This window comes from Musca domestica, unplaced genomic scaffold, assembly GCF_030504385.1.
Source record: "Musca domestica strain aabys unplaced genomic scaffold, Musca_domestica.polishedcontigs.V.1.1 73, whole genome shotgun sequence".
NCBI lineage: Eukaryota > Metazoa > Arthropoda > Insecta > Diptera > Muscidae > Musca > Musca domestica.
In genome coordinates this window covers 3,357,137-3,384,777 of record NW_026712390.1, presented here as the reverse complement: position 1 = coordinate 3,384,777, position 27,641 = coordinate 3,357,137, and the positions used below count along the sequence as shown (strand labels likewise).

General features: G+C 36.3%; 1 protein-coding gene across 1 annotated transcript in view; it reads right to left on the bottom strand.

Moving 5' to 3' along the window:
* The window catches only part of LOC101898558 (frizzled-like), a 245,930-nt gene extending 218,592 nt beyond the window's left edge, over positions 1-27,338 (bottom strand). Inside the window, exon 1 of the mRNA XM_059130348.1 lies at positions 26,607-27,338. Coding sequence (XP_058986331.1) covers positions 26,607-27,338 — 732 coding nt within the window. The remainder of the gene's footprint in view (positions 1-26,606) is intronic.
* Positions 27,339-27,641: the final 303 nt, after the last annotated feature.

Sequence of the window (27,641 nt, the reverse complement as noted above, 5' to 3'; positions counted from 1 at the left end):
GTTTGAAGGTAGTTCGATGTCCTTTCAAGAAGTTCGAAGGTAGTTTAATGGTCTTTCAATAAGTTTAAAGGTAGTTTGATACCATTTTGAAAAGTTTGAAGGTAGTTTGATGCCATTTCAAGAAGTTTGATGGTAGTTTGACGCCATTTCAAGAAGTTTTAAGGTAGTTCGATACCCTCCCAAGAAGTTTGATGTCCTTTCAAGAAGTTTGAAGGTAGTTTGGTGCCCGTTTAAGAAGTTTGAAGTTAATTTAATACCTGTTGAAGAAATTTAACAACCGTTAAGGAAGTTTGAAGGCAGTTTGATGCCCTTCCATGAAGTTTGAAGGTATTTTATACCCCTTTAAGCATCCCGGATGTAGTATGATGTCCTATGGTACCAAACAAACAAGTCTGTGGGAGTTTGTATAAATTCTCCAACAGTTTCTGTAATCCCTAACACTAATACCAAATATTCATAGATCGCCAAACAATTTGGCAGAATTTACCAAACACCCCAAAGAAAAAGAAGATACTTTTCACCACAAAAGGAATAATTTTCGAAACCACAATTAATATTTAACCGCAGTTGCAACCATTTCTTTAAGGCATTTGGAAATTGTGGTTTTTAACACAACTGGGCCACAAAAGAGTAAATGAAAAAGAAAGAGCGAGAGGAAGCTAAGAATTTACGCAGATGTTGGCTGGCTTCGAGCCTAAGACATAACCATAAACATTGTAACATTTGGGTTATATTTTCCTGTGCCTGGTCGCAGGGGAAAACTAGGATGCTGATGTGGTGTATTTTTATTGTTCTACCTCCCCTCTTCCCCATGCCGTTTTGGGTCGGTCCCTCAGTCTCTTTGTCTCACATTTAACAATTTGATTGCATGCAATAATTTATTTAATTTACAATTTTATGGCCATTCCATAGGGAATGATTTATGGCATAGGGAATGATTTATGAAAAAGTCACGCCGCATGTTCCGGCAGCGTAGCGACAGGTAAATGCCAAGCACAAACATGAGCATTTTCTTGCGTTAACTGTCAAGGCTAGGTTACATTTGTGCCAACTCTGGGCCATGAGGAATGAAATATGGGGACCACTTTTTTCCATCTGTACACGCACTTCTCCTATATTTGCGAGTTTTGAGAATCAGCAGAGAATCATTAACAACATCTAAGACTGCGTGCCAAGCTGCGTGCCTTTGCGGGTTTATTTTTATCTAACAGGATTGTTGGTCGGTTGTTTTTTTTTTTTTTTTTTCAACAGCCTCCATGGCATTCAAGTTCTCCATATCATTAACATGCTAATGATTATTTTATGTAGCCTATATCAGCAGATGAAAGTAGCAGTTAAGAGGCTTCTTTATCTCACCAAAGGAAAGGAAAGTGAATTGACAACGACACATTTATCTTCTTCTTTTTTCTTTGTCGAGATGGCATTTCAATGATGTTTTTGAATGGCACAGTAAGCTAGTCATGAAACTTGTGATAGCGAGATGGGCAGATTGGGAAAAACTGGGTGTGAAAATGGCATTGCAATTGAGATTTGGTAATGAGCACATACAATCAAATCATTATCTTCAAATATGGCCATAATAGATAGAGCTAGTAAAGTAGCTTCTTGAAAATAAGAAATTATATAAGCATTTTTATCATAAATGAAGCTACTGGCTTTGATTTTCATTTGAGATGTTTGAGCATAGTTTGATACCACATGGGAGAGTTTGAAGTTAGTTTGATGCATTTATTAGAAGTTCCAAGGTAGTTTTACATTCCAAAGAGAAAACTGAATGTAGTATCATGGCCTTTCAAGTGGTTAGATAGGCTTTCGATTGGCTTCAAGGTAGTTTGATACACCGCAGATGTGTTTATACGAAGTTTGAAGATAGTTTTATGTCTCTCCAAGAAGTTCGAAGGAAGTTTGATACCCTTTGATGAAGTTTGAAAATAGTTTCTTATCCTTCCAAGAAGCTTGAAGGAAGTTTTATACCCTTTCATGAAGTTTGAAGGAAGTTTGGCACCCTTTCTTAAAGTTTGAAGGTAGTTTGACGCCCTTTCATGAATTTTGAAAATAGTTTTATGCCCTTTCAAGATATATGAAGGAATTTTGGTACCCTTTCATGAAGTTTGAGGGTATTTTGATGCCCTTTTAAGAATTCTGAAGGTAGTTTGATTTCTTTTCGCAGAGTTTAAAGGTAGATTGATGCCTTTTTAAGAAGTTTTAAGTTAGTTTGATTCCCGCCTAAGAATTTGGATGGTAGTTTGATGTCTTTTCATGAATTGTAAAGGTAGTTTGATGCCTTTCCACGTAGTTTGATGTTAGCTTAATGCCCTTTCAAAAAGTTTGAAGGTAGTTTGATATCAATTTATAAAGTTCGAAGGCTGTATGATGCCCTTTTAATATGTTTGAATATAATTTGATGCCCTTTCAAACAGTTTGAAGGTAGTTTGATGCCCTTTTAAAAGTTTGAAGGTAGTTTAATGCCTTTTCAAGAAGTTGAAAGAAGTTAGTTGTCCGCTGAAGAAGTTTGAGAGAAGTTTGATGCCCTTTCAAGAAGTTTGAAGGTAGTTTGTTACCCGCTTAAGAAGTTTGAAGGTAGTTTGATGCCCCTTCAAGAAGTTTGAAGAAAGTTTGCAGTCCGTTTAAGAAGATTGTTGTCCGTTCAAAAAGTTTGATGTCCTTCCAAGAAGTTTTGAGGTAGTTTGATACTCTTTCACAAATTATGAAGTTAGTTTGATGCGCTTCCAAGAGGTTTCAAGGTAGTTTGAAATTCTTTTCTAAAGTTTGAAGGGAGTTCGATATCATTTCATGGAGTTTGAAGATAGTTTGATGTCCCTCCAAGAAGTTTGAAGTGAGTTTTATATCCTTTCAAAAAGTTTGAAGGAAGTTTAATGCCCTTTCATGGAGTTCGGAGGTAGTTTGATACCCTCTCAATAGTTTTTTTTTCTTTTTTTTTTTTTAATAAACTATGTATCCTTTAGAAGCTGGCTTCTAAAGGAAATTCAGACTTCATCTCTCATGGGATTGTAAAGGGATTTTTAGAGATATGTAAAGTTCACCAATGCCAAGAGCAGACCGATTTTTCAAAAACATTTGTAGGTTACCAAACGTGGATTTGTTTTTTTTTTTTTTTTTTTTTTTTTTCAAGGAATATTCAAAGACTAGATAAAGCGGATTTTTAACGACTAATTCAAGGATATTTGAAGACCACAAAAAGAGGTTTTTAAGGAATCTTTCAAGGGTATTTAAAGGCCATCAAAGGTTAATTTTTTTAAGGAGTTTTTGAGTGTTTTTTTTTTAAGGATTTCTTCGGATATAGGAAGTCTATCAGACGTGGATTAAAAATAATTCTGAAATATTCAAAGATCAGCGAAGGTGATTTTTAAAGGGTTCTCTCAAAGACATTTGAAGGCCATCAAACGTGGATTTTTAAGAAGTTATTCAATTACAGTTAAAGACTATCCAAATTGTTTTTAGGGATATCCTTTCAAGGATATTCAAAGGGCCAATAAAGGTTGTTTTTTTTTAATATATATTTACGGATATCTGGAGACTACCAGAAGAGGGTTTTAAGGATTCTTCGAAAAGTATCCGAAAGCCACCGAATCATTGAATTTCTCCAAGAATATTTGAAGTCCAACAAAAGAGGGGTTTAAGGTTTCTTTTATTAGTTTTTCGAGGGCTACCAAACTTGGATTTTTAAGGTTTTCAATTTTTAAGAATTCTTTAAAAACAACCGAAATTGTGTTTACGGACTTTTAACACTAGTGGATACTTTCAAGGATATTTGACGGCCACCAAACTCGATATTTTTTAGGGAATTTTTCTAGGATATTCAAAAGCTAGCAAATTCGGACTATTAAGGATTCTTTTATACGTTTTTCGAAGGCCAACAACATTGGATTTTTAAGGATTTCAATTTTAAGGGATTCTCTAGAGACTGCCATAAGTGTTTTAAGGGTTTTTTTTAAGAGTGTAGGAAGGTCACGACATGTGGATATTTTAAGAAATTGTCAAGGATATTTTGAAGGTCATCAAATCAAATTTAAAGGAATTTTTCCGGGATATTCTAAAGTCATCTAGTATGGAATTTTAAGGTTTTTTTCAAGGACAGACTAGAAATTTAAATATTTAGAGGCTCTTGAATCTGAATTTTTATTTAATTTTTTGGGATCATTCATGGAAGGTTTTCAAAGGATATTCAAGAGTCTTTTAAAAACAGGCTCTCAAAGAAATTTGGAGGATATTTCGAAGTAGTTTCTTTAAGGATATCCAAAGGCCTTTTTCTGATTTTTGTTTCCTCAAAGGATATACAGGAGTCTCTTAAACACAGGCTCTTAAAAAAATTTAAAGGATATATTGAAGTGGGGTTTAAGGATATCCCAAGGCTTTTTATGATTTATTGTTCGGCCCAATTAACATGGATTTTTGCGGAATTTTCCTGAAGTATTTTTCCTCAGAAAATTGACAACGATTTTTGCGGATTTTTCAGAAGATGTTTTAATTAAAGGGTATAATTGAATATCCCAAACATAGGCCCTCAAAGAACGTTTTAAGGATATTTCGAAGTGGTTTCTTTAAGGATATCCAAATGCCTTTTTCTGATTTTTTCTTGAGGAGATGATTTTCCTCAAAGGATATACAGGAATCCCTTTGGCACAGGCTCTCAAAGTATTTTTGAAGAATATTTTGAAGTGGGTTTTTAGGATATCCCAAGACATTTTTTTTTGATTTTTTGATAGGCCCAATTAATATAGATTTTTGCGGAATTTTCCTGAGATATTTTTCCTCAGAAAATTTTTCAATAAATAAGGATTTTTGCGAAATATTCAGGAGATGGCTCTTAAAGTATTTTTGAAGGATATTTCGAAGTGGTTTCTTTAAGGACATCCCAAGGCCTTTGTATGATTTTTTCTTGAGGAGATGATTTCCCACAAAGAATATACAGGAGTCTCTTCAGCACAGGCTCTCAAAGGAATTTTAAGGGATATTTCGAAGTGGCTTCTTTAAGGATATCCCTGGGCCTTTTTACAATTTTTTAGGCCCAATTAACAATAATTTTTGGGGAATTTTTCTGAGATATTTTTGTTCAGAAAGTTGTCCAATAAATCAGGATTTTTGCGGAATATTCAGCAGATGTTTTTCCTCAAAGGATATACAGGAGTCTTTAAACACAGGCTCTCAAAGAACGTTTTAAGGATATTTCGAAGTGGTTTCTTTAAGGATATCCCAAGGCCTTTTTCTGATTTTTTCTTGAGGAGATGGTTTTCCTCAAATGGTATACAGGCTCTCAAAGTATTTTTGAAGATTATTTTGAATTGGGTTTTTAAGATATCCCAAGGCCTTTTTACGATTTTTTTGTTAGGCCCAATTAACAATAATTTTTGCGGAATTTTCCTTAGATATTTTTCTTCAGAAAATTTTTGGAGATGTTTTTTTTCTTAAGGGATATACAGGAGTCTCTTAAAACAGACTCTCAAAGTATTTTTAAAGGATATTTCGATTTGGTTTCTTTAAGGATATCCAAAGGCCTTTTTCTGATTTTTTCTTGAGGAGTTGGTTTTCCTCAAAGGATATACAGGAGTCTCTTCAGCACAGGCTCTCAAAGTATTTTTGAAAAGTTTTTTTAAGTGGGTTTTTAGGATATCCCAAGGCATTTTTTTTTTTTTTTTTTTTTTTTTTTGATTTTTTGTTAAGCCCAATTATCAATAATTTTTGCGGAATTTTTCTGAGATATTTTTCCTCAGAAAATTTTTGCGAACTTTTCATGAGATGTTTTTTCTCAAGGGATATACAGGAGTATCATAAACACAGGCTCTTAAATAATTTTGAAAGATATTTTTTTAAGGATATACCAAGGCCTTTTTATGATTTTTTTGTTCGGCGTAATTAACATGGATTTTTGCGGAATTTTCCTGAGATATTTTTCCTCAGAAAATTGCCCAACTAACAAGGTTTTTTCGGAATTTTCAGGAGATGGCTTTCCTCAAAGGATTTACAGAAGTCTCTTAAAACAGACTCTCAAAGTATTTCTGAAGGATATTTCGAAGTAGTTATTTTAAGGATATCCAAGACCTTTTTATTATTTTTTGTTATATTTCGAAGTAGTTATTTTAAGGATATCCCAAGGCCTTTTTATGATTTTTTTTTCGGCCCAACTAACAATGATTTTTGCGGAATTTTCCTAATATGATATTTTTCCTCCGAAGATTCCTTTTTTTTTTTTTTTTTTTTGATTTCCGCCCATTTATTAGCCACGCAAATGTTCCGTTAATTCAACATTAGCTTATCTCAGGATATTAAAATTCTAAGCAGCAGCTCATACATTGTAAGTCCATTAATTACCACTTAATCTTGATTTTTTTTTCTACTTCAAAAATTTCATAAAAATATTACAGTTTAATTGTTCGAACACACTTTGGGCCGGTTACGCAAAACCGGCCTAATGTTTGGAAAAAAATGTGTGCCATCCAACGCCATTAAGAGGATACTTAAGAATCTTCATGGCTCCCCGGGCTAAGCTGCTGGGAGGAAACCGCCAAACATTAGCTGAGAAAATGGAATATGTGTCGGCGTTTATGGCCATTAACGGCTGCATTCATTTTTAGCCATTTCTTTGCGTGCGTCCGACCGTCCGTCGGTCCATCCATCCACATCTATCTTTGTCAATAATATTTTCCATTTGTCAAAGTCGGGTGAAAGTCCCAAATGATCATTTGCGTGTGGAGCCCCGGCAGGTTTTTCTTTTGGCCAAGAGCTGTACGAAGAAATGTGCTCCAGTTTTAGTGGTCTCTGAGGAGGGGTAGAAGGAGGGGGGAATTATCCACGATTCATTAACACTGCACACCATTAAAATGCAGTTAGAGATCGTTTTTTGTTGGCGGTGGAGTTCTGTTTGTATTTTTTTTTTTTGCGGCCGGGGGAGCCAAGCAACCAGCCAGTCATTGTGGCCAGTAATTATCCATCCAATGATCTTGGAAACCGTTGAGCGTTGGCCTGGCTGTTTTTTTTTTCAGAGTGGGGCTGGGGCAATGTTTACCGGTATCCCCGACATGCTACGGTAAACATGACACGTTTTTCCAGCAACATGATTTGTTTGATCACATTGACATTTTGATTTGGCCGCGTCGAGTTTGCCGCAGGCCAGCAAAAAACGAGGTGTGAAATTCGTCCACTTGCAGATCAACTAACCGGCTTCCTTTTCGCTGCCATTGGCAATATTAGAATCAGGTAATAATAACCTCTGGAAAAAATGTAGTCGCTTAAAATGTAATCAACTTTGGCAACTTGATGCCATGCGCAGTCATTAAGTGGCGGGTCTTTACGGAAAAGAGGACAATTTCCAAAAAGCGAATTAATTAATTATTTTGGTAGTGCATGCCAAAATGAGCAATGATATGTTTGGAGATTTGCAACGTGCCTTGCCACAATTCCTAAAATTGTCAAAACACCCAGAGATTTGAATAAAATTTATGACAAACCCAGATTACGGAACAGATTTTCCGAAAATTTGACATTCGAAAAAAAATTTAAAATAAAAAAAAAAATATTTCAAACCTAATTAAAATTTAATTCTGCCACAGCATTCAAGAGCTAAAATTCATTTACATTTTTAATTAAAATTGGCAATTTGCAGAGTGCTCAGAAAGGTAAGGTAACAGCCGGCTGACATGACTAATGGAAAAGTGTTGAAGAATGTCTTTAAAACGAGTCCATTTAGAGGTTGCATGAGGGTACCCCCCCCCCCCCTTCCCCCTTTTGGCTAAGAAGGGCCCTGAAACCAACCCATCTTCTGCTCCACGAAAACACGTTACCCTTTTGAAGAAGAAGAAGAAGTAGTGAAAAGCAAACGAAGAAGAACACGATTGGAACATGACTTCCTTGGCATAAAGTCATCACCATCATCATTGTCTGGTTGGCGCATGCGTGCGTTTGTTAGGCTGTTTGTATGTTTTCTTTTATATTCGCAAGCTACCTCTGGCATGTTCTCCACATTCACTTTAGTACAGCTCCAAATGGAGAAGCAACAGAAGGAATTGTTGCCAAACGAACATATTTAAAACATGTTTGGTTTGATTGTGATCGGGGATAAAGCCATGGCAAAAAAAAAAAAAAAAAAAAAAAAAAAAAACACACGGAGAAAAAAATCTCGAGAACTCTTTTTTGAAATTCTGACTAGTCAAAGCAAGCTCTAGGACGAAGGACCATTTTCCCTCTTCATTGGAAATACCAAAAACTGGAAGATAAGGAGCATTTTTTGAAAACTTGACAGTCGAAGGACCATTTTCCTACTCTGACGAAGGACCAAATCTGGTAAATACCAACAATTCAAAAATAATCTGCATTTTTTGATATTCCGTCAGCTCGAAGGACCATTTTTCCTCTACGACGAAGGACCAATTCAAGGAAACACCAAACATTTAATAGAATTCAGCATTTCTTAAATTTTGTCAGATCGAAGGACCATTTTTACTCTACGACGAAGGACCAATTCAAGGAAATGCAAAAACAGAAAATAGAATTCAGCATTTCTCGAAATTTGTCAGATCGAAGCACCATTTTCTTCAACGACGAAGGACCAAATCTGGTAATTACCAAAAATTCAAAAATAATCAGCATTTCTTAAAATTCCGACAAGTCGAAGGACCATTTTCCCCTGCGATGAAGAACCAAATGTTGCAAATACCAACAATTTTATCAGCCATATCGACAAGTCGAAGGGCCATTTGCCCTCCACGATGAAGGGAAATACACAAAAATTAAAAGAATTCCGATTTTTTTGAAATTTGTCAGATCGAATGACCATTTTCCCTCTGCGACGACCGAATAAAAATTGGAAGTACCAAAAACTCAAAAAGAATTCAGCATTTCTGGAAATTCCGTCAGCTCCAATGACAATTTTCCCTCTGCGACGAAGGGCCAAATCTAGAAAATACGAAAACTTGTAAGTTATCAGCATTTTGGAAATAACGACAAAGTCGAAGGATCATTTTCCATTTGCGACGAGGGACCAATTGAGGGAAATACAAAAAAAAAAAATTGAAAATTCCGAATTTCTTAACATTTTTCAGATTGAAGCATGATTTTCCATCTTCGACGAAGGACCAAGTCAAGGAAATGCAAAAACAGAAAATAGAATTCAGCATTTCTTGAAATTTGTCACATCGAAGGACCATTTTCCTTCTCCGACGAAGTAACAAATCTGAAAAATACCAAAAATTTAAAATTTATCAGCATTTATTAAAATTCCGACAAGTCGAAAGACCATTTTCCCCCTGCGACGAGGGACCAATTCAAGGAAATACCAAAAATTCAAAAGAATTCAGCATTTCTTCAAATTTGTCGGATCGAAGGACCATTTTCCTCCAACGACGAGGTACCAATTCAAGGAAATGCAAAAACAGAAAATAGAATTCAGCATTTCTCGAAATTTGTAAGATTTGTGGATCACTTTCCCTCTACGACGAAGGACCAATCCAAGGAAATGCCAAAATAGAAAATAGAATTCAGAATTACTCGAAATTTGTCAGATCGAAGGACCATTTTTCCTCTACGACGAAGGACCAATTCAAGGAAATGCCAAAATAAAAAATACATTTCAGCATTTCTTGACATTTGTCACATCAAAGGACAATTTTTCTTCTTCGACGAAGTAACAAATATGGCAAATACAAAAAATTCAAAAATAATTAGCATTTTTTAAATTTCCGTCAGCTCGAAGGACCATTTTTCCTCTGCGACGATGGACCAAATTTTGAAAATACAAAAAATTGTTAGTAATCAGCATTTTGGAAATATCGACAAAGTCGAAGGATCATTTCCCCTCTGCGACGAAGGACCAAATATTGCAAATACCAAAATTTTTAAAGTTATCAGCATTTTGGAAATATCGACAAGTCGAAGGACCATTTCCCCTCCACGATGAAGGCAAAAGTCAGGGAAATACAAAAAAATTAAAAAAAATCCGTTTTTTTAAATTTGTCAGATCGAAGGACCATTTTTTTTCTACGACGAAGAACCAAATTTGCGGAATACCAAAAATTTAAAAGTGATCTGCATTTCTTAAAATTACGTCAGCTCGAAGGACAATTTTCCCTTCGCGACAATGAACCAAATCTGGAAAATACGAAAAATTGTAAGTAATCACCATGTTGGAAATGTCGACAAAGTCGAGGGACCATTCTCCCTCTGAGAAGAGGGACCAATTCATGAAAATACAAATTCCCTCTACCATTTTCCCTCTACGACGAAGGACAAATTCAATGAAATGCAAAAATAGAATTCAGCATTTCTTAAAATTTGTCAGATCGAAGGGCCATTTTCCCTCTGCGACGACCGAACAAATATTGGAAACACCAAATATTAAAAAAATTAAGAATTTCGTGAAATTTGTCAGATCGAAGGACCATTTTTCTTCTACGGCCCTCTGCGACGATGGACCAAATCTCGAAAATACGAAAAATTGTTAGTAATCATCATTTTGGAAATATCGACATAGTCAAAGGACCATTTTCAGACTGCGACGAGGGACCAATTAAGGGAAATACAAAAAAATTTAAAAGAATTCGGATTTACTGATGGTAAAATGATTTTCCATCTACGATGAAGTACCAATTCAAGGAAATAACAAAAATTTAATAGAATTCAGCATTTATTAAAATTTGTCAGATCGAAGGACCATTTTCCCTTTGCGACGACCAAACAAATATTGGAAATACCAATAATTAAAAAGAATTCAGCATTTCTCGAACTTTCTCAGATCGAAGGACCATTTTCCTTCAACGACGAAGGGTCATTTATCGGGAATATGTAAAAGAGGGAGGCAATCATTACTCTTTGAAGTTTTACAGATGACATTTAAATTTAGTTTTTTTGAGCCAATTGGTAACTTTAGATTTTTTGGCCTGTTCGAATACCATTTTAAGTAGGAAACATTTGCCCTGGAGAAGGGCCTTATAATATGCTCCGAAACTGAGCTCAATTTGCAATTGTTTGCGAAAATTTTCTCTTCTTCAGGAAAAAAAATTTGCTCGGGAGAAAAGATTTGAATAAAATACTAAAAACTGTATATTTTACTTCTGACCGAAGGACCATTTTTTTATGTTGTAATCATCTGATCTCAATTCTCAGAACCACTTTTGCCCTCTCGAAGGACCATTTCCTTCAACTAGCTGATAATTACTGAATCTCTCTCTTTTATTTTTTGAAACATTTAACGTCCCAAAGATTTCAATTGGTTAAGAAATTTTTTTCTTGTATTATATGTTGTTGATCTTAAATCGAAGAACCATTTTAACTTTTCGAAGTGGCATTTCTTTCCTGGAAATATCTTTCTGGACAAAGAACTTATGAAATACTCGGAAACTGAGCTCAATTTGCAATTCTTTAGGTCTGCCCGAACGAAAAATATGTTTCTGTTGTTTTCATTGTTGTCTTGGTTTGCTCGAAGGACCATTTCTTGAAAATAATTTCAGGAACTTACAATGCACGAAGGACCATTTCTTTTATTTTCGTCTTATTAAGTTTGTCCTAGTCGAAGGATCACTTTATGGAAATTGGAAAAAATTGCGTGGCTAAAAAGTATCCTAGTTTTGATAATTGCGGTTTTGGTCTGCTCGAAGGACCATTTCTTTTTTCGAGGATATTTCATAGAAATTTGTTTTTATTTCGGTCTTGGTTTGCTCGAAGGACCATTTGTCGAGAATATTCCATGGAAAGGGTTCTACTGAAAGCCGAGATATATTACAATTTAGCTTTAAGGTCATTTCAGGAACTAACGATGGATGAAGGACCACTTCTTTTCCTTTCGTATTGTTAAGTTTGTCCTAGTCGAAGGACCATTTCTCTTCTCATCGAACTTTCGATCAAATACGGTCATTTATATACAGAAGCACCTCTACATAATGTGTGGTAAAGAAATATGGGTTATTAATCATTTTTTTGGGCCTAAAAAATCCCCTAGTTTTGTTTTCATTGCGGTTTAGATCTGCTCGAAGGACCATTTCTTTGTCGAGGATATTTCATGGAAATTTGTTTTCATTTGGGGTCTTGCTTTGCTTGAAGGACCATTTGTCGAGAATATTCCATGGAAAGGATTCTACAGAAAGCCGACATATATGAAAAGTTAGCTTAAGGATCATTTCAGGAACTAACGATGGACGTCCTAGTCGAAGGACCATTTCTCTTCTCATCGAACTTTCGATTAAATCAAATATTATTTATATTGACAGGAGGAACTATTTGGAATGTAGGAATAATTTTTGCGGTCCAAAAAAAATCCTAGTTTTGTTTTCATTGTGGTCTTGGTATGCTCGAAGGACCATTTCTTTGTCGGAGATATTTCATGGGAACCATTTCATTCCCACGCTCCCACTGAAAGCCGAGATATATTCATTTCAGGAAATAGCGATGGACGAAGGACCATTTCTTTTTCTTGCGTATTATTAAGTTTGCCCTGGTCGAAGGACCATTTCTCTTCTCGTCGAGCTTTCAAGAGGTCTTTTAGTTGATTCTTCCACTGCATTTGCCGAGATATATTCATTTCAAAAACTAACAATGAACGAAGAACCATTTCTTTTTCTTGTATATTATTACGTTTGTCCTGGTCGAAGGACCATTTCTTTTCTCAAAGAATTTTCAAGAGATCTTTCGGTTGATTTTTCTTTCACTGCATTTGCATTACCCTGCTTTTGTGTAATACTTGTTTCCTACTTGTTTTTGTTCATGTAATTCTTGTTCTTATGCGTCTTGAGTTACACTCCACAAAGAAGAAGATACCACAACATAATAATAATAAAACAAGAGGAAAACAAGTGAAACAAGTTTTGCGAACAACAAGACATTTGCTGCAATGCTTGATTCTATAACAAGTAGTTGGCCAAGCAACTTGCAAAATAAGGGAAAGAAAGACCGACAGACAGACGGTGTTGAATATGAAAACGATCATCATATACAACACCCTGATAGATAGACAGACAGAGGAACAGACAGCCAGCCAGAAAATGAAAAAAAGACGGAAAGGAATTGTCCATGTTATTGTTTGCGGATTCTCTGTCCATGTCGTGGTGTGACTTGAGTTTCCGATTCTTCCGATGCATTTGTAAGCAGAAGCCATAAATTATACTTAGTCATGTTTCTTAAAGAATCCAAGTTTATTAGGCCTCATACCCTAGCCCTAGCTCAGAGGCTCAGAGGTTACTTTGTAACGTGGAGAGTTGTTTGTTATGGCAACATGTTTACATGACGGGCAGGCTGGCTATGCCATCCTTCGTATGCCCACTGGGTTTCAATCTTGTATTTACATGACAATCCCTTGCCGGCCAGTACCAGATCAATGGATATCATATTGCCATGAGATGGCCCTGCCACAAGAAAGTTGAGTTGTTGTACCATTGAATGAATGACTTCCTAAGGACTTGTTTTTTTTTTGCCAGATCATCTCCATGTTATGCTGATGGTTCTTATGTTTTTACACTTTTCATCTTGTTTCCTAATTATGATCATCATAAAATTGATTTTATTATTGCATTTTTAACAAATGAAAGACATGATAATGCCGAGCGTTAAAAAAAAGAAAAATTTACTATTCTTGAATGAGCCATTAGTTTGGATGACCACTCGAATAGTTGGCCGAACAAATTGTATGACCACTATCTAGGAAACCGCTTTCAATTTATTTCATGTGGGCTTTTATCACTTCAAATCTCCTTGCAGCCATAATGCACATCCTGCTCATGGAGAGCGACACCTACATGAGAGCACTTGTCATTTTACAAAATGATTGATGGCTGGAAAAAATTTCTTTAAACAAATTGAATTCTTCGTTTGTTATGGCATTTGAAGATGCAAAGGAGATTTAATTAATCACTTAGCATTAATTATCACTTCGTTAGAGCGGGAACTGTAATCCCAAAAATAAAAAGTGATTTCCAGAAAAGAAATGGTCCTTCGAGAAGGCAAAATGGTCCTTCGGCTTAAGATCAGATTCCGCTAATATACTCAGTTAGAGGGGAAGTGTAATCTCAATAATGAAAAGAGATTTTCAGAAAATAAAAGGTCATTCGAGAAGTTATAATGGTCCTTCGACTTAAGATCAGCTGGCCAATAATACAAAACAAAATCTCTAAGCAAATTGAATATTGAAATATCAAAAATAAAAGAGAGATTCAATAATAATCAGTTAGTTGAAGAAAATGGTCCTTCAGATGGTTCCTATATAAAAACTGTTCCTTCGGGCAGACCTTAAAAAGACATAAAACTTCAACAAATAATTGCAAGTTGTGCTCAATTTCTGAGTATTTCATGAATCCCTCCTCAGAAAGAGCTTTTCAGAAATTAAATGGTCCTTCGACTTAATATCAGCTGCCTAAATACAAGACATGTTTCAAAACAAAGAAGTTCACAAATAATCAGGATGAAATTGTTCTTCGAGCAAACGTGGTTCTTCGACTTGAGATCAAATGGTTACAATATAAAAAATGGTCCTTCGGGCAGACCTAAAGAAGAGACCATTTGCACTAAACAATTGCAAATTATATCCCTTGTCCAGAAAGATATTTCCTGAAAAAAATGGTCCTTCCATAAGGTAAAAGTGGTCCTTCGATTTAAACTCATCGGCCCATAATCCAAGAAAACCATTTCTGAAAAAATTTACATCTTCTGGACGTGACATGCGTTAAAGTACAGAAGAGATACATGTATAATCAGTTAGCTGGAGAAAATGGTCCTTCGAGCAGGCAAGAGTGGTTCAGCGACTTGAGATCAGATGGTCACTTTAGAAAAATGGTCCTTCGGGCAAAAGTGAGAGCAGTTTCTGAGTATGTCATAAGTCCCTTCTCCAGAAAAAGATTTCCAGAGAAGAAATGGCCCTTCGAGAAGGCAAAATGGTCCTTCGACTCTAGATCAGTTGCCTCTAATACAATAAACTATTGTCTAAGCAAATTTGAATCTTCGGACGTTATATATTTCATAAAATACAAAGATATTCACAAATGGTAGTTCGAGAAGGCAAATGTGGTTCTTCGACTTGAGATCAAATTGTAACTATATAAAAGATGGTCCTTCGGTATAAAAAATGTCCAATCTCTGAATATTTCAAGTCCAGGACAAGAGATTCCTAGAAAAGAAATGGTCCTTCGATGAGATAAAATTGGTCCTTCGACTTAAGCTCATCGGTCCACAATTCACGAAATCAATTTCTGAACCAATTGAAGTCTTCTGGACGTGATATGTGTTAAAGAATCGAAATACATGCATGTATAGTCAGTTAGTTGGAGAAAAGTGGTTCTGCGACTTGAGATGACATGGTTACCATTTAAGACCTAAAGAATTGCAAGTTGAGTTCAGTTTCTGAATATTTCATAAGTCCCTTCTAAAGAAAAAGATTTCCAGAAAAGAAATGGTCGTTCGAAAAGGAAAAAGTGGTCCTTCGATTTAAGCTCATCTTCCCCCATAATCCAGAAAACATTTTCTGAACGAATTGAAATTTTCGGAGGTTTAATGTTTCAAAAAATCTAAGAGAGATTAACTAATAATCAGTTAGTTGGAGGAAATGGTCATTCGAGAAGGGAAAAGTGGTCCTGCGACTTGAGATCAGAAGGTTACTATGTAAATATGGTCCTACGGGAAGACCTAAAAAATTTAAAATGAGCTTAGTTTCCGAGCATTTCATAAGTACTTGCTCCAAAGAAAATCTTCTACATAAAAATGGTCCTTCGGGCAGACCTAACAAAGAGAAAGTTTTCGCAAACATTGACAGATTTAACTCAGTTTCCAGAGCAAACTTTCTTCCTTCCTTCGTGCAGACCAAGATTTCAGTGCAATTTTTTTTCAGCCCAACAAAAATTATTTATAACTCATAATTCTTATCCACAAATATTTAACTTCTGTCTATAAAACTAATATTCTTTGAATATTAGTCCTATTTAATCGAAAGTTCGATGAGAAGAAAAATGGTCCTTCGACTATGACAAACTTAATAAAAGTTCGCGGAATGATTTTAAGCTAAATTTTATGTATCTCGGCTTTCAGTAGGATCCATTGAATTCCAATGGAAAAATCTCTACAAAGAATTAGTCCTTCGAGTAATCCAAGACCGGAAGAAAAACAAACTTTTTTAGGCCTGCAAATTTTTTTTATTACTCATATATCTTTCCTCACTTTCTAAACCACTGTTTGTGTCTATAAAAGGAATATTTATTGAAATGGTCCTTCGAGGTCGTCCAAATGGCAGAAATTTTATAAATTTCTAAAAGTGGTCCTTCGACTAGGACAAATTTAATAATGATACGAAAGGAAAATACATTATCCTTCGTCCATCGTTAGTTGGTGGAATGATTTTAAACCATATTTTTAATGTACCTTAGCATTCAGTTTGCCCCATTGATTTTTCTTGGAAATTCCTCGACAAAGAAATGGTCCTTCAAGTAGATCCAAAACTTGAATATTTGCCAGTGAAGCAATGCAAAACGACACAAAAATTTTCTTGACTCCAGTTACTCTTTGTCGCCATGCAAACTGGTGCTTTTTTTTGACATGAATAGATTTTAATGAATTGGTCCTTCGAGCAGGTCAAAATGGCTGAAAACTGCCGATTAAGACCAGGCAAACTGAATTTAAAGACCGCCGTTAGTTCCACAAATTATTTTCAACTAAATCCTAATATATTTCTCCTTTCAATATTATCCTACTCACATTGATTATGCACTATAAAGATATGGTCCTTCGAGTAACCAAAGCAACAATGAATTGCCAATTATAAAAACCTTCTGACTTCCTTTGCACTTCATGAATTAAATATTCTCCAAAAAAATGGTCCTTCTACCAGAAAAAAACCGTGTATCAGTATCGGTTAAACAATACCAACCAAAATGAAGGATTTTTCAGTCGCGCAAAAGAATTAACACTTCTTTTTTAATATTCACTGAAATGGTCCTTCGAGCAGGCCAAAGAGACAAAGCAATTTCGGTACAGACGAGTCCAAAGACATTAAAAGATCGCTGTTAGTTCCTGAAATACTTTCAACTTAATATTAATCTATCTTTCTCAAATGTTCCTCCTGTCCCACAAGTTTTGAGTAGTTTCTTACACGAAATGGTCCTTCGAGCAAACCAACAAAATCTGCTTATCTTTTGAGTAAAGATAAGCAGATTTTGCTGCGACATCGAAAACATTAAAATTATTCTTGAACAGCAACGTTTAAACCAGAATAAATTTTAAATTCCAAATTGAATGACAATTCATTATGTAAAAATTTTAATTGGTCCTTCGACGAGCATCAATCTAAAGTAATTACAAATAATCTACTTTGTTTTCATTTCCCCTATTTTCTGTTTTTTTGTTTTTAATTGTTATCCTCAACCATTAGCTTCTAATAGACTTATTCTATGCCATTACATTTGCACTAATCCCTCGGTAAGCATTGAATCGAATGAAAACTCTATAATTCGCCTTTTCAACCCTCCTCCTCCTCTTTCTCTACATCCTTTTGTTTTCCCTGCTTTTTTGTTTTGCACCACTCTAAAATAATTCATATTGTATTTTTAATTGATTACATGCCATGAGTAAACAAATAGCGAATGGAAGTAAAGTAGATAGAATGAGAGACCGGAAAGAAGGCAGTGGCGTAGCTAGGGAAAAGGATGATTTAGAAAGATGGTCAAAAAGGTTTGACAGGGACCCGAATCGTGTGTAAATCTTTGGAATTTAGGAGAGGAGCCATAGTCTGAAAAGAAGCCAAAGAATGGACTGCGAGGAGACTAAGTCTAAGCGATTAAATTATCGAATATTGGTAAATTAATATTGTTTTATGAGGTAATTCAATTATAGATAAGTCTTTATATTTTGGGCCCCTAAATTTATTTTTTTTGGAGATTAAAATTAGGAATCCGAGTCTGAATTTTATATTGAATTTTTAATTTACAGAAGTCATAAATTTCAGATGGTTCAAAGGTACATTTACATGGGTTTTAAATGCCAGATATTTTAGATGCTGCATGTGAATGCAAATTTTTTTTCTGGGACGAACAATTTATCGGGTCTAGAATTCCCGTGGCCTAACTTATGGCGAATTGTTATACTTCATTTTGTCTGTATGGAGTAGTTTTCCCAGGATTGTTGTCTAGATATTCTTGAGTTTTCATAAAAATCCCAAATCCTCTCCTTCCTGACTCTCCAGACCCATGAAATCATTCTCAAGAAGAGCAGAAGGTCTTCTCAAAGACGACCAGAAGGTCTTCTCATAGAAGACCAGGGTATTCTCATAGAAGGCCAGAAAGAAGACAAGAAAGACTTCTCATAGAAGGCCAAAAGTTCTCATGAAAGACCAGAAGGTCTTCTCCTAGAAGACCAGAAAGTCTTATTTTAGAAGTCCAAAAAATGTTCTCCTAGAAGACCAGAAGGTTTTCTCACAGAAGACCAGAATGTCTTCTCATAGAAGACCAGAATGTCTTCTCATCGAAGGCCAAAAGGTCTTCTGCACATAGAAGACCAGTAAATCCTCTCATTGAAGGCTTGAAGGTCTTCTCATAGAAGGCCAGAACGTCTTCTTATAGAAGGCCAGAAGGTCTTCTCATAGAAGGCCAGAAGGTCTTCTCACAGAAGGCCAGAAGGTCTTCTCACAGAAGGCCAGAAGGTCTTCTCACAGAAGGCCAGAAGGTATTCTCATGAAGGCCAGAAGGTCTACTCATAGAAGACGAGAAGGTCTTCTCATAGAAGACCAGAAGGTCTTCTCATAGAAGACCAGAAAGTCTTCTCATAGAAGACCAGAAGGTCTTCTCATAGAAGACCAGAAGGTCTTCTCATAGAGGGCCAAAAGGTCTTCTTCTCATAGAAGGCCAAAAGGTCTTCTCACAGATGACCAGAATGTCTTTTCATAGAAGACCATAATGTCTTCTCATAGAAGACCAGAAGGTCTTCTCATAGAAGACCAGAAGGTCTTCTCATAGAAGACCAGAAGGTCTATTCAAAGAAGACCAGAAGATCTATTCATAGAAGACCAGAAGGCCTTCTCATAGAAGGCCAAAAGGTCTTCTCATAGAAGGCCGGAAGGTCTCCTCTTAGAAGACCAAAAGGTCTTCTCATAGAAGGCCGGAAGGTCTCCTCTTAGAAGACCAAAAGGTCTTCTCATAGAAGACCCGAAGGTCTTCTCATAGAAGACCCAAAGGTCTCCTCTTAGAAGACCAAAAGGTCTCCTCTTAGAAGACCAAAAGGTCTCCTCTTAGAAGACCAAAAGGTCTTCCCATAGAAGACCAGAAGGGCTTTTCATGGAAGGCCAAAAGGTCTCCTCAAAGAAGACCAAAATGTCTCCTCTTAGGGTCCTGTGTAGGGGGTTTTAAGTACCAGATATTTTAGACGCTGCATGTGAATGCAAACTTTTTTTAGGAAAGAACAACCTCTCCTGGCTACCTTATTGCTTCATTATTTCATTTTTCAGAATTACCCTCTCCAGAATTATCCTATCCAAATTATCTTTTCCTTTTGACCTTCCACGTCCATGAAACTTGTCACAACACTGAAATCATTAAAACCATTAGATTACGTTTACAATGGAGTTCCGAAAAAAACATGACGAACAATGTCTGTTCGATTCGCACAAGGATTATGCGAGGATTTTCCACACTTACAGGACGTCTGTGTTTATAAAGGGATATCATTTTCTAAAACCGATTTTTCTGCCATTAAACGGCATTAATTGCCTAACGTTGAAAAACAAACGAAACAACCAACCCTCTCTCCTCTCCGAACATGGAAACAGAAAATATGGCAAAAGGATATTCTATTTGTCTGTTTGATATGCCAGCAATGTTGTCTACAACATAATTTTATATGTATTACCGCCAGACTGGCAGACAGACAGACAGAAGAGAGGACGGACGGACGGTCGCACACACTCATAGTCTTGAGCTAAAAATAATATTTATGCCACAGAGAACATTCATGCAACATGTTGCATAAATAAACCTTGGTTTTTTGTTTTAATGCGGAGCAAGAAGTGTTGGCCATGGTGGCTTGACTGTCTACCAGCTCCTAACGACCCTCCATTGTTATGCTCGTCGTCGTAGCCCTCCTTGTCGCCTCATAAATCCTCCTGACAAACACAATTGCAGACAGTTGTGAAACACACATCCGGCCATCGATACGTACATTCAGCCATCCATCCATCGTCTGCCTATCAGATGGTGAGTGAACCTTTTTTTTCGTGAAGTTGACAAAGAACAGCAACAACAACATCATTATCGTGTTGTTGGCATATCCTTATTTAAGGGTGGTTTTTAAAGTCCTCCAAGGCGGCCTCACACACCACCACCAGCAATACCAGTTCTGTGTAAAATTCCCCTCTCTAAAGAGGTGCCAAATAAATTAAGCGCTACCTACCCTAATGTCCTTTTTGAGTATTCAAGCAACAGAGACCGGCAGATACAATCAATGCTTGTAGATCCTTTTTTTCTATGCATTTTTTGTCACATAGAAATACAACAAAGCATTGAGGTGTTTCAACAGGTAACTCTTATCGAGGCGAATGAAAATACAAGCCATAGAACAACATGCAATCTCCCAATTGCCCATCCTTCGAATATCCTTCCACACAAAAGAAATCCATGTCAATTCTTTGTGTGTCATCAACTTAAAATACATTCAATTATCTGGGTTGTATCCTTGAAATTGAGTCTCTATGACGACATGCAATAACAAGTCCAAGTTGTATTTCTGCTATGTTCGCTGCTGCTCACTTGCCAGGCAAACTAATGAGGTCAGGTGGAAAAGAAAAGAATGAAGCGTTGGGTAGATTTAATCGATTATATTAAAGCAAGAAGCACTTTATTGGAAAATTTCTTTTTGAAAAGGAAAATACATTAAAGGAAGGATGATGAAGGGTGCAAAGAATTATTTAGACGCTGTAGGTGAATGCAAAATTTTGTATTTTCCAGAAAATAGAAAGGAAGGAGTCTGAGTTTTTATCCCTATGGAGACAGTTGTAAAAGGAGATATCTTTCTGGAAGAGAGCTCAGAAAAGGATGCAAAGTTTTAGACGCTGCGTGTGAATGCAAAACTATTTAATTTTCCAAAAACAGGGAAGATTGAGTCTGAGTTATTGTCTCTTTTGAGACTGACTTGGATTCAGTCAGTTGTTTAAAGGGGCTCCAAAGAACCATTTTCAAATGAAACAAAAAAGCGTCACTATTTAATAAAAAATTTGTCCATTAAAAATTTTAAGTATCTCAATTGGATTAATGGTCGAAGGACCATTTTGACAAAAAAAAAAAAAAAAAAAAAAACGAACGCAAGAAGTCTGTCTCAATATTTTAGAAATATATTGCCTCTATTTTGAATATATCTCCAACGAAAGGAGGTATATGATCATGTCTCTATTGTAAAGTGCTACTTTGAAGTAATTGATCATTTCTCTATTGTAAAATTTATTCTCCAGCAAATATCTAATCGAAGGGCATTTTTCTCTTTGTCAGAAGTTGGAAAATGTGATCCTTCATTGTAAAATTCTAATACCGAAGGACCATACTCTACTGAAGCCAAAAAAGTTTGCATTTACATACAGCGTCTATATTTAATACAAAAAAGTTGAAACTTCCACGAAAAGAATAGTTTTGGGTTTCTCACTCGACTATTTTCTTAATTTATTAAAATGGAGGTAGCTGTATCAAACCAGCATTTTACAGCGTTTATTGAAAATATTATCCACCGAAGGACCATTTTCTAATGAAACAATAAAAAGGCCTCATGTCGCCAGCTTACAAAGGCATACATTCTCAGTAGTTAAACCTAAACCCGTATCGAAGGATAATATTCTATTGAAACATAAAATTTTGCATTTGCATGCAGCGTCTCAATACCGTGCCAATTTTTTAAAGTAAACAAAAATGGACCTTGTAAGATCCCAAGAAAATTTTTACGAAGAACGTCGAAGGACCATTTTCTTTTGGGATTATTTTAAATTGGAAAGCCTAGATAGGAGACTGCCTCACTAGTTTGTACTTTTACGACTGAAACACTTTGAAGCGTAGGGGTTCGAAGGACCATTTTCTTTGAGAAAGTAAATTGAAAAGCCCAGTTAGGAGATTGTCTCATGATAACTAGCTTTCAAGGGCGTACTTTGTTCGCAGTGAGACCTAAACCCGTAGCGAAGTTTTATATTCTGAAATTTTAAGAAGAACGTCGAAGGACCATTTTCTTTTGGGATTATTTTAAATTGAAAAGCCTAGTTAGGAGACTGCCTCAATAGTTTGCTTTGTTACGAGTGAAACACTTTGAAGCGAACCCCTCGTCGAAGGACCATTTTCTTTTGAGAAAGTAAATTGTAAAGCCCTGTTAGTAGACTGCCGCAATAGTTTGAAGCTTTACGGTTTTTTTTTTGTGAAACACTCTCAAGCAAATCCCTAATCGAAGGACCATTTTCTTTTACAACAAGAAGTCTCTGATGACTAATTTTCAAGAGCTTAGTCCATCATCAAATTTAGAAGTTATTTCTTTCCGCAATAAGTCTTGCGTTTTCTTATTTTATATTCTTCTCTTTTCTTCAGCCATTTTTAAATAAAAAAAAAAAACATAGCCAAGGGAAGTTAACAAACTTTATTTTTCTTATGGTCTCTTTTTTAGCAAATTAGTATTTGCCACAAACCTAAACCAACTGTCATTTTAACAAATTGACAAGAAGTCGTTAACGACTTCAACGCCATATTTCTTAATTTTGTTGCCTCTGCTGTGGTGGTGGTGCTGGTAGTTGTGAATCAAAGGCAAGAAAACTGCCAGCAATGTGTTCGCCAAAGTAACGTCAAATGTCAGCTAATTAAACGCGTAATATGGGCCCACAGAGTATGTGTAAAGCCGAGTATATTTTTGGCCTGGGTGTTGTTGATGTTGCCAATTCAGTGGCTTGGAAAAATGACAGTTTTTTCTTCGTTTGCCCGACATTTAATATTTAATTATTTGATATTTAGTGTCATTATTATGACCAAAACATATTTTTCTTTTCATTTCGAAAACTGTTTCAGAAAATGGCGAAAAAAGAAGGGGGAATTGGTAGAAGGCAATGGAGGGACACACAGAAAAGCTGCACCCTATTTCCATTGATTGTTACGTTTTCATGTTTGTTTTATTTTCGTTTGCCTGCTTGCTGGCCATATAGATTGGCTGGCTAGCCATATTGGCCTGCGTTTTTTGTTTTTCTTGCAGTTTACTCTAAAAGGTGTTGCAAATTGTCATACAGTAATCGATAGTGGGTATAAATTTTTGTCACCAATGTTGTGCCTCCTTTCCCGCCATGCCGTGCATCCATAAGTTGTAAGTTGCGGTATTTAGCAATCATTCGACAGCTCGAAAAGAAGTCATTTGCTCTGAGAAATATCGATAAGAAACAAGGCTGCCGTTTCAAATCGCCAAGTAGTTTATCAAGTTAACTACTTGGGCAATACATTGGAACATGATAGCTTCGGGAAATGTCTGTCTCAGACACTACTTTCGATTGACCGACTCCCTATTTCAGTTTGTGTTTTACAAATGTTTCACAATCAAGTTTTTTAAAAAGTAATAATCAGGAGAGGATTGGGTTGAATATTAGGATGACAGAAAATTAGTACAATTGTATTGGGAAGTTGAGATCTTCTTCCTCAGAAATGGGAAGAGATATATATTCCAGATACTGGTGTCGGTAGTCCTCAACACAGCGATGCTAAGCATGAAAATGAGGGAAAAGCTCATAAATACTGGCAAATAGTTATTTATCAGAATAATTTACTGTCGAATAATGTACCTGAACCAAGGACCAGGGTTCATAAAGAATTAATTGAAATTGCAACAGATCGAAGGACCAAATAATTCCTAAACGTAAATAACAATAAACAAACGTTGTTTTTATAAAAAAACAACGGTACTGGAATTAAGCCTGACTATTTTGCAACAACAGGTAAATAAGAATTGTAAAGATTTGAGAAATTTTATTTATATCTGACATTCTATCATTATATTACAGGAAGGAACATAATTGTTATAGCAAGTCAGGATCTTCTTCTTCGGAAAAGGAAGTCTCTCTATGGATGGGATCGTTAAGTGTTACTTATATATGGCAGGGAGGACCATAATTGTTGTAGCATGTCAGGATCTTCTTCTTTGAAAAAGGAAGTCTCCCTCTCTATGGATGGGATCGTAAAGTGTTACTTGCAAAATAGTGGCACTAACCTGCAATCGAAGCACCATTTTTACTGAAACAAATAAAAATTTGCATTCACATGCAGCGTCTATATACAGAGTGAGATAAAAAAAAATCCTGCAAAAAGTCACACGCCATAATTTCTACATTCTTTTTTTCAAATTTTATAAAATAAAAGCAAAAATGTGGGAAATAGCATTAAATTTTAGAATAAGTTTAGGTTTGTTCGAATTGGTCACCTTTGGCAAGAAATTTGGCCCTCAAACGGCCAATGAAACCGTCAAACGCTGGCCAAATGTTAATCTGAGATATTTTGGCCCATTCCCGGAGAAGCGTTAGCTTGAGGTGATCGACACTTTGGTATTTTTAAGTGCCAACTTTGCTTTCCGAAATACTCCAGACACAATAGTCCAACGGATTGGTACCGGAGATTTGGGGGCCTTTGTGCGTTGGAAATGAAGCGAGGAATCTCATTTTGTAAACATTCTTGGGTGGCGCGTGCGGAGTCCTGTTGGAATGTCCAAGGTCGTCTGCGGCTAAAATGTTTGAGTGCCCAAGGTTTTAATACACCCTCCAGAACATTTCGCGATAATATTCGGCATTTATTCTGATGCCACCACGGCCATTTAATACGAAAAATATATGAAAAAACTGCAACCAACTTCAGACTGCTGTCATTTCTAAGCCACTCGTCCGACAGCCGTTAAAATTATTCGAGTGACAGCTCAATATTGTTTACAAGCATGCAAAAGCCTTTTTGGTGAGAATTTTCCAGAAAAAGAGTTATTCGTGTTCGGAATTCAAGCGGGATAGTTTGATTTCTGAATTTTGAAAACCACAAGTGGCTATCGTTAGAGCACTCCAGCATTTAGATGTGAATAAATTTTTTGTGTCTTGTACTATCACTCGTTACCGTGATACTGGTAGCGTAGCCCAACCTCAAGGAAGTGTAAGGAAGAAAACAGCAACATCAGCAAAAATGGTTCGAAAAGTAAAGGAGCGACTTGATCGAAACCCGCTGCGCATTGGCCGAAAAATGGCTTGTGAGCTGAACATATCGCAATATTCCATTCGGCAAATATTGAAAACTGAGCTGGGGGCAAAGCCGTTGAAATTCCTAAAAGTGCAAGAACTTACACCTCAACCGAAAGAAAATAGACTCAAAAGAGCTAAAGAGTTGCTTCGCTTGACCGAAAAAGTGGTGAACTGCCGAATTTGGTTATCTGCGATGAGAAAACCAAATTCGTTGTCCAGCAGTTTGTAAATAAACAAAATCATCGTGTTTACCTGCCAAAGATCTTAGCTGAAAATGTGTGCCTTCGGTTGGCCACCAGAAATCACACGCCGGCCTTGGTGTTGATGTGGGCCACAATAACAGCCGATGGTCGCTATCCGCTCGTATTAAGCGACCGTGGCATTAGAATAAATGCCGAATATAGCCGCGAAAATATTCTGTAGGGTGTATTAAAGCCTTGGACATGCAAATATTTTGGCCGCAGACCTTGGACATTCCAACAGGACTCAGCACCATCGCACTCAAAATGGTTCGCCACCCAAGAATGGTTACAAAATGAGGTTCCTCGCTTCATTTCCAGTGCACAATGGCCACCAAAGTCTCCGGATATCAATCCCCGTTGGACTATTGTGTCTGGAGAATTTTGGAAAGCAAGATTGGCACTGAAAATAAAGCAAAGTGGCGATCACCTCAAGCAAGCGCTTCGCCGGAAATGGGCCAAAATACCGCAGAGCAACATTCGAGCAGCGTGTGACGGTTTCATTGGCCATTTGAAGGCCATAATTCGTGCCAAAGGTAACCAAATCGAACAAATCTAAACTTATTCTAAAATTTGATGCTATTTCCGACTTTCCTTGCTTTTATTCAATAAAATTTAAAAAAATTAAAAATTATGGCATTTGATTTTGTTGCAGTTTTTTAATCGAAATATTTGAAGCATTCGAATACTTAAAAGATTATCCCCTTTTAAGATATAAAATAGATGCTGTATGTAAATGCAAATTTTTGTTTTGGATTCAGGAAAAATGGTCCTTCGAGCATGACTTTGTGACCATTCTCTGTAATTTCAACAACGAAAATGAGGTTTTATCTCGAATCATTTTAAATAGATTAATCGGTTACTACGGCTTTCAGAACTTTGAGTACTAAAGGTGGTGTGATCGATTATTACCTATCGCTACCCGAAATATTCTGATAGAATTCTGAGCCGTCGATTCCTGACTTTACGTTCTGAACTGATGAAAAAATTGAGAATGCAATTCCACATTGAGCCAAAACTCCACATGCTATTTGGGGAAGTATGACCTCGTAAAAGCATAAATCAGCGACCATTTTAAGCGGAAAAAAATTATACCAGATATTTGTTTGATTTATAATTCTCCCTAGGTTTTTTGAAATTTGCAAAACATAAAAATTAAATCCGAGATAATTCCAAAACGAACTCACCTTTCCTCCAACTTTCAGCGAGTAGCCCATATCGGGTGGCGTTTGCATTTGCATTGGGCAAACAAAGCCAATATCTCGATGCGGATGAGGACTATCCATGCCGGCATAATTTTTCCTTGTTGTAACCTTTTTCGATATCCTCGTCGGAGGTGGGGTGGAGGCCGTTGAATTTTCCGCCACACACAATGCCTCCCCACCATGTTCGGGAAATTTTGAACATTCTAAATTTTCGGGCCAATTGAAATTGTAATTTCTCATTAGGGTTTCACAAACCCGTGCGGATTCACACAAAGAACGACACGGCGGTATGGGTTGATCGAGTATTGTGCAAACCGGTACATAAAGCGAGCAAAGGAACAGCTGTAGGTCAGGACTGCAGCCGATTTTGACCAAGGGTACAAATTGTGTCACCTCCAGACCGGCTTCCTCCTGCTTGGTGTGTCCAATTAAATTGGGCATTATTGTCCGATTATAGGGTATGTTTTTACAAATCGAAATGGTTATGGGCTCGCAGCGATTGTGGTGGGGGAAGGCATCATCTCCCGACATTGAGGTGGAGCCCACAACCTCTCCGGAACTGGAGGTGCGATAGTAGGGATTGCTTGACTCTATCGAAGATGATTGGTCATAGCGATGCACTGCACTGGTGGGCGATGAATTGAGGTTTATGAATATCAAGAAGAGGGCCAGAAAATGACTGGTTGGTGGGGTATTTCGTGGAAATTTGGCCATTTTTTGTGTTGTTTTTTATATTTTTTCCAGGAGAAACAAGTTATTCCTTCTTTTGAGGGTTTCGTTGTTTTTTTTAAGATTCTTTGATTTTTCTAATTATTTATTTTGAAAATTCTGTTTGAATATTTTGACACCTTTTCATTATAAAAATTATAATTTTCCGATTTGTATTATTTCTGTAAAGCTCTAGATTTTCCAGATTTCTCAAATTTTTGTGCACTTTTTTAATTATTTTTTTAATATTTTTTTTTTTAGGAGGGTGAAGAACTAAATTCCGTTTTTATCAAAATATCAATTTTTATT